This window comes from Procambarus clarkii, chromosome 53 (assembly GCF_040958095.1).
Source record: "Procambarus clarkii isolate CNS0578487 chromosome 53, FALCON_Pclarkii_2.0, whole genome shotgun sequence".
NCBI classification, from domain to species: Eukaryota; Metazoa; Arthropoda; class Malacostraca; order Decapoda; family Cambaridae; genus Procambarus; species Procambarus clarkii.
The window spans coordinates 16,182,247-16,190,147 of record NC_091202.1 but is presented as its reverse complement, the minus strand read 5'-3'; the positions used below and the strand labels follow the sequence as shown (position 1 = coordinate 16,190,147).

The 7,901-nt window shown below is 53.7% G+C and overlaps 1 protein-coding gene across 1 annotated transcript in view; it reads right to left on the bottom strand.

Annotated features, from left to right (window-relative positions):
* Window positions 1–2,783: 2,783 nt before the first annotated feature.
* LOC138352395 (protein O-mannosyl-transferase Tmtc3-like) overlaps window positions 2,784–7,901 on the bottom strand; it is a 161,287-nt gene continuing 156,169 nt past the window's right edge. Inside the window, exons 2-4 of the mRNA XM_069304880.1 lie at window positions 4,610–4,787; window positions 4,229–4,302; window positions 2,784–2,847 (exon numbers count right to left, since the gene is read on the bottom strand). Coding sequence (XP_069160981.1) covers window positions 2,784–2,847; window positions 4,229–4,302; window positions 4,610–4,787 — 316 coding nt within the window. The remainder of the gene's footprint in view (window positions 2,848–4,228; window positions 4,303–4,609; window positions 4,788–7,901) is intronic.

Here is a 7,901-nt window from a genome sequence, read left to right as displayed (position 1 = left end):
CCCTCCTCTTCCCTCTCTCATTACTGAGTATATTTTGGATCTGGGGAGACCTCGGAGGCTCCGGTAACGATGCTGATGCTTCTTACTGCTTTTGATTTTCACGGAGACGTTCTAGACCGGATGAAGATTGGATGCAGTGAAGGTCGTCACTCAGATGACAGTGTCTCGACTCAATAAATATGTATAACTATGTATTTCTGTGCCCAGGTGATAGTGAAGTAGGACATAGTATGTCTATTTCTTCTCATGAGACTGTTAAGAAAAAACTTGTGTATCAAGTACTCATTAACCGACACAAAGCAAATGCGAATAATAATAATAGTTTTGAGTGCATAGTGTTAGAAACAGTTTTACGAGAGAGAGAGAGAGAGAGAGAGAGAGAGAGAGAGAGAGAGAGAGAGAGAGAGAGAGACGGGGGGGGGGGGGGGGGGAGGAAGGAGGAGGAGGAGAAAAACAAGTTTTTTCTCGGGCAAACGTAATTAGCTATTGTTTGTGTTTTTGGACCTCAGGTGGTAGCGGGGGTTGTGTTGGTGGTTGTGGTGGTGGTGGTGGCAGTGGTGGTGGTAGTTGTGGTGGTGGTGGTGGTGGTGGTGGTTGTAGTGGTGGCAGAGGTGGTGGTGGTTGTGGTGGTGGCAGAGATGGTGGGGGTCCGTCTGAGAGGGGTAAGAGAAGTCGTCGTGGAGGCAGAGGTGGGGCTGTGATCTGTCGGTAATCCTCAACGCATCAGATAAGCTGCTTAGTATCTTAATTGGATAAGCGTTTTCTGGCTCCAGTGCCATCCGGCCCTTACAGCTGGAAGCCTCCTGAACACCTGGCTTTGCCCCGACTCCTAGGCACATCTAGAACACCTGACTGCGCCGCCCCGACTTTCAGGCACATCTGAAACACCTGACTTCGCCTGCCCGGCTCTCCGCCTTGCAAGCACAAAACCTAACGGTCCCTATTGTTACCTTGTTACACCTTGTTACAAAGTTAAACTTGTTATGAAGTCTTTATGGCGCGTTAGAAAGTTGTTACAACTTGTTAGATACTTGTTACAACTCGTTAGAAGGTGTTACAAATTGTTCGAATGTTGCAGCAAACGACGTAGTTTCGTAGTTAACGACTCGACTCACTCCTCTACGTGAGTGAAGACACGTGGGACCTACATTACGTGACGTGAGACCCACATTACGTGACGTGAGACCCACATTACGTGACGTGGGACCCACATTACGTGACGTGGGACCCACATTACGTGACGTGGGACCCACATTACGTGACGTGGGACCCACATTACGTGACGTGAGACCCACATTACGTGACGTGGGACCCACATTACGTGACGTGGGACCCACATTACGTGACGTGGGACCCACATTACGTGACGTGAGACCACTTAGTACTAAAGTGAAAGCTTTACATGATTTATGTATATCATAATGCATTATTATGAATGTGTCTTGCCCCCAGTGCCTGTGGGTCAGCCCCCAGTGCCTGTGGGTCAGCCCCCAGTGCCTGTGGGTCAGCCCCCAGTGCCTGTGGGTCAGCCCCCAGTGCCTGTGGGTCAGCCCCCAGTGCCTGTGGGTCAGCCCCCAGTGCCTGTGGGTCAGCCCCCAGTGCCTGTGGGTCAGCCCCCAGTGCCTGTGGGTCAGCCCCCAGTGCCTGTGGGTCAGCCCCCAGTGCCTGTGGGTCAGCCCCCGGGGCCTGTGGGTCAGCCCCAGTGCCTGTGGGTCAGCCCCCAGTGCCTGTGGGTCAGCCCCCAGTGCCTGTGGGTCAGCCCCCAGTGCCTGTGGGTCAGCCCCCAGTGCCTGTGGGTCAGCCCCAGTGCCTGTGGGTCAGCCCCCAGTGCCTGTGGGTCAGCCCCCAGTGCCTGTGGGTCAGCCCCCAGTGCCTGTGGGTCAGCCCCCAGTGCCTGTGGGTCAGCCCCCAGTGCCTGTGGGCCAGCCCCCAGTGCCTGTGGGTCAGCCCCCAGTGCCTGTGGGTCAGCCCCCAGTGCCTGTGGGTCAGCCCCCAGTGCCTGTGGGTCAGCCCCCAGTGCCTGTGGGTCAGCCCCCAGTGCCTGTGGGTCAGCCCCCAGTGCCTGTGGGTCAGCCCCCAGTGCCTGTGGGTCAGCCCCCAGTGCCTGTGGGTCAGCCCCCAGTGCCTGTGGGTCAGCCCCCAGTGCCTGTGGGTTAGCCCCCAGTGCCTGTGGGTCAGCCCATAGTGTCTGTGGGTCAGCCCCCAGTGCCTGTGGGTCAGCCCCCAGTGCCTGTGGGTCAGCCCCCAGTGCCTGTGGGTCAGCCCCCAGTGCCTGTGGGCCAGCCCCCAGTGCCTGTGGGTCAGCCCCAGTGCCTGTGGGTCAGCCCCCAGTGCCTGTGGGTCAGCCCCCAGTGCCTGTGGGTCAGCCCCCAGTGCCTGTGGGTCAGCCCCCAGTGCCTGTGGGTCAGCCCCCAGTGCCTGTGGGTCAGCCCCCAGTGCCTGTGGGTCAGCCCCCAGTGCCTGTGAATCAGCCCCCAGTGCCTCTGGGTCAGCCCCCAGTGCCTGTGGGTCAGCCCCCAGTGCCTGTAGGTCAGCCTCAGCCCCAGTGCCTGTGGGTCAGCCCCCAGTGCCTGTGGGTCAGCCCCCAGTGCCTGTGGGTCAGCCCCAGTGCCTGTGAGTCAGCCCCCAGTGCCTGTAGGTCAGCCTCAGCCCCAGTGCCTCTGGGTCAGCCCCCAGTGCCTGTGGGTCAGACCCCAGTGCCTGTGGGTCAGCCCCCAGTGCCTGTGAATCAGCCCCAGTGCCTGAGGGTCAGCCCCAGTGCCTCACAGTCTTCGTATAAAAGCTCACACTTTTCCCACGATCACAAAGCGTATATTTCTAAAATGATCAAGGGGCAGCTGCGCCCCACTGTTGAATGAAAAAATTGTGTTAACTGGGGCTTTGTCTCTAATGAGATGCCGAGGGGCAAGAGAGGCGGGAACAGCGAAGCGGCGGCGCATGCACTCCCTTCACGGGAGAATGGGAGGTGTTCATGTAAGTAACTTAAGGATAGGTGGGGAAATATATGCCTTTGGGAGACGTAATTCAAGGAGAGGCTGGGAGGCGCCGAGAATGCCGTTGAAGGAAAGGGGAAGGGGGGGGGGGAAATGGTGGAATTGGGAAATGGAATTCAATGTTGGGGACTTGGGTAGAAGGGAACGGGGTTATTAGGGAAAAGCGCCAAGTCATTACGACTATATAGCACGTGGAAGGGGTCTGGATAAGGATTTAGGATGGGACGGGGGAAAGGAATGGTGGCAACCCTTGTTACAACTTGTAATAAAGTTGTTACATCTTGTTATAATGGTTTTATGACGTATTAAACCGTTGTTACATGTTGCCATATTGGTTGTTACAACTTGTTAGGTGTTAAAACTTGTTCGAACGTTGTTGCAAGGTCGTAGTTTCGTCGTTTGTTCGGTGGGCGCAACCACTTGGACGGTCGGGGATCGAACGCCGACCTGCATGAAGCGAGACCATCGGTCTACCGTCCAGCCCAAGTGGTTTGAGAGGTGGAGTAGAGTATCTGTATCTCCAGAGTGGCGTCTGGAGACAGAGATAGAAGGGTAATGGGTAGTCATCCACTTATACTTAACTTCAACAATAATGAGGTAATCAGGAGAGAGCTTAGCCAGAATGACTATATAGCACATGGTAAGGATATGTCTACGAGTTGACCTGAAGGAATGGTGCCTAATCACTAGGATCTGCCAGAATCGAACCCCCAGACCTTATGATAATCTATGAAAAATTGCCTTTTTTAATATTTCCATTCAACAGCCTTCATGTGGAATAAAATCCCCCTTTTATGTCATCATCTGGACAAAAGCTTCCATTTTTTCCTTCTCCACCGACAAAGCATTATTGAATATGCAAATTTGCATTTTATGTGGCCTATTATATAACATATACGCAGCCGGAAGGGGAATGGGAGGCGGGAGGAGAGAGAAGCAGTCCGAGAGGGAAGGGGCGGCAGAAGACACCAGTGAGGAACGAGAAGGAATGAACACACTTGTATTTGGAAAACAAATTGAGATGAAGTTCCACTTGCCTTGCAGATATCAGGTGGCTCAGCCATTGGGTAAAAAGGAGAGAGAGAGAGAGAGAGAGAGAGCGAGAGAGAGAGAGAGAGAGAGAGAGAGAGAGAGAGAGAGAGAGAGAGAGAGAGAGAGAGAGAGAGAGAGAGAGAGAGAGAGGGTAAACATGACACGAGATACAAGTTACAGTGGTGCTGGGAAGCCATAATTACCTGTGGTAGGAGAGGATGGCGGCCAGGAAGCAGATGGCAGCCAGGACGTCTGCTCGCCCCACCAGACCTGTCACCTGATGGAGAGCCTCTATTATGTACCCACAACCTGATCGATCAGTCTTAATGTACATTTGATTTATTGACATACATACACATGCACAGATAATCATATGCACATACGCAAGTGTGTATAGACACAAAGCTTCAACTAGAAGTTCCTATCACAAATCTACACATGGAAAGATGCGTATATTCTTCACACTAGACAAAGTGTTCTTACCACAGATATACTCACTGCCAGCTGCCTCAAGAACACGTACCACGATCATAACTAAGAATATGAGCCTGGTGACCGTGAGCAGAGGCGAGCGTTGTACTCACCGCCTCGGTGTGGACGGGGTGGGTGGCGAAGAGCAGACCAGCAGACAGGACGGTGCCCTGCGGCAGGTGCAGCAGACGCAGCAGGACCCGTGTCAGCAGCAGACACACGCACGAGTGCAGCGCCACGTTCACCAAGTGAAAGCCGAGTGGTCGGAGCCCGAAGAGCAAGTGGTTGACTCTGCAGGAGAGAGAGAGGAGCGGTGGAACGCCGCGTTAGTTCCTTGTGGGAGAGGTATATGGGTATGGTGTGGGAGAGGTATATGGGTATGGTGTGGGAGGGGGTATATGGGTATGGTGTGGGAGGGGGTATATGTGTATGGTGTGGGAGGGGGTATATGTGTATGGTGTGGGAGGGGGTATATGTGTATGGTGTGGGAGGGGGTATATGTGTATGGTGTGGGAGGGGGTATATGTGTATGGTGTGGGAGGGGGGTATATGTGTATGGTGTGGGAGGGGGTATATGTGTATGGTGTGGGAGAGGGTATATGTGTATAGTGTGGGAGAGGGTATATGGGTATGGTGTGGGAGGGGGTATATGTGTATGGTGTGGGAGGGGGTATATGTGTATGGTGTGGGAGGGAGTATATGTGTATGGTGTGGGAGGGGGTATATGTGTATGGTGTGGGAGAGGGTATATGTGTATAGTGTGGGAGAGGGTATATGGGTATGGTGTGGGAGGGGGTATATGGGTATGGTGTGGGAGGGGGTATATGTGTATGGTGTGGGAGGGAGTATATGTGTATGGTGTGGGAGGGGGTATATGTGTATGGTGTGGGAGAGGGTATATGGGTATGGTGTGGGAGGGGGTATATGTGTATGGGGTGGGAGGGGGTATATGTGTATGGGGTGGGAGGGGGTATATGTGTATGGGGTGGGAGAGGGTATATGGGTATGGGGTGGGAGGGGGTATATGTGTATGGGGTGGGAGAGGGTATATGTATGGGTGGGAGAGGGTATATGTATGGGGTAGGAGGAGTAAATATGTATGGGAGGTGGGAGGCATGGGAGGACAATATCAAACCATCTCATCTCATGAATACATTACGTGTTCTGAGCGCGAGGGAGAGGGAAGAACACGGAGCTAAGGAAGACTTATGAACCTAAACCTACAGACAATTCAGATGGGGTTCTGTTCCTGGGCTGATTACATTTGCTTCCGTATCTGCGTGTAATTAATTAACCAAGTAAAAAAAATAAATCAATTTTTCAACAAAAGTCAGTTCTCATTCCCTCACACGGAGAGAGAAAGAGTAGATACAAGTCCAACACTATCACCAGAGACACAACACAGGCAGGGTGACAACACCCGAGATACAATACAGGCAGGGTGACAACACCAGAGACATAACACAGGCAGGGTGACAACACCAGAGACATAACACAGGCAGGGTGACAACACCAGAGACACAACACAGGCAGGGTGACAACACCAGAGACACAACACAGGCAGGGTGACAACACCAGAGACATAACACAGGCAGGGTGACAACACCACAGACACAACACAGGCAGGGTGACAACACCACAGACACACACAGGCAGGGTGACAACACCACAGACACAACACAGGCAAGGTGACAACACCACAGACACAACACAGGCAGGGTGACAACACCACAGACACAACACAGGCAGGGTGACAACACCACAGACACAACACAGGCAGGGTGACAACACCACAGACACACACAGGCAGGGTGACAACACCACAGACACAACACAGGCAAGGTGACAACACCACAGGCACAACACAGGCAGGGTGACAACACCACAGACACAACACAGGCAGGGTGACAACACCACAGACACAACACAGGCAGGGTGACAACACCACAGACACAACACAGGCAGGGTGACAACACCACAGACACAACACAGGCAGGGTGACAACACCACAGACACAACACAGGCAGGGTGACAACACCACAGACACAACACAGGCAGGGTGACAACACCACAGACAACACAGGCAAGGGTGACAACACCACAGACACACACAGGCAGGGTGACAACACCACAGACACAACACAGGGAGGGTGACAACACCACAGACACAACACAGGCAGGGTGACAACACCACAGACACACACAGGCAGGGTGACAACACCACAGACACAACACAGGCAGGGTGACAACACCACAGACACAACACAGGCAGGGTGACAACACCACAGACACAACACAGGCAGGGTGACAACACCACAGACACAACACAGGCAGGGTGACAACACCACAGACACAACACAGGCAGGGTGACAACACCACAGACACACACAGGCAGGGTGACAACACCACAGACACAACACAGGCAGGGTGACAACACCACAGACACAACACAGGCAGGGTGACAACACCACAGACACAACACAGGGAGGGTGACAACACCACAGACACAACACAGGCAGGGTGACAACACCACAGACACAACACAGGCAGGGCGACAACACCACAGACACACACAGGCAGGGTGACAACACCACAGACACAACACAGGCAGGGTGACAACACCACAGACACAACACAGGCAGGGTGACAACAACAGAGACACAACACAGGCAGGGTGACAACACCACAGACACACACAGGCAGGGTGACAACACCACAGACACAACACAGGCAGGGTGACAACACCACAGACACACACAGGCAGGGTGACAACACCACAGACACAACACAGGCAGGGTGACAACACCACAGACAGACACAGGCAGGGTGACAACACCACAGACAGACACAGGCAGGGTGACAACACCACAGACACAACACAGCCAGGGTGACAACACCACAGACACAACACAGGCAGGTGACAACACCACAGACACAACACAGGCAGGGTGACAACACCAGAGACACAACACAGGCAGGGTGACAACACCACAGACACAACACAGGCAGGGTGACAACACCACAGACACAACACAGGCAGGGTGACAACACTAGACACACAACACAGGCAGGGTGACAACACCACAGACACAACACAGGCAGGGTGACAACACCACAGACACAACACAGGCAGGGTGACAACACCACAGACACAACACAGGCAGGTGACAACACCACAGACACAACACAGGCAGGGTGACAACACCACAGACACACACAGGCAGGGTGACAACTCCACAGACACACACAGGCAGGGTGACAACACCACAGACATAACACAGGCAGGGTGACAACACCAGAGGCACAACACAGGCAGGGTGACAACACCACAGACACAACACAGGCAGGGTGACAACACCACAGACACACACAGGCAGGGTGACAACACCACAGACACAACACAGG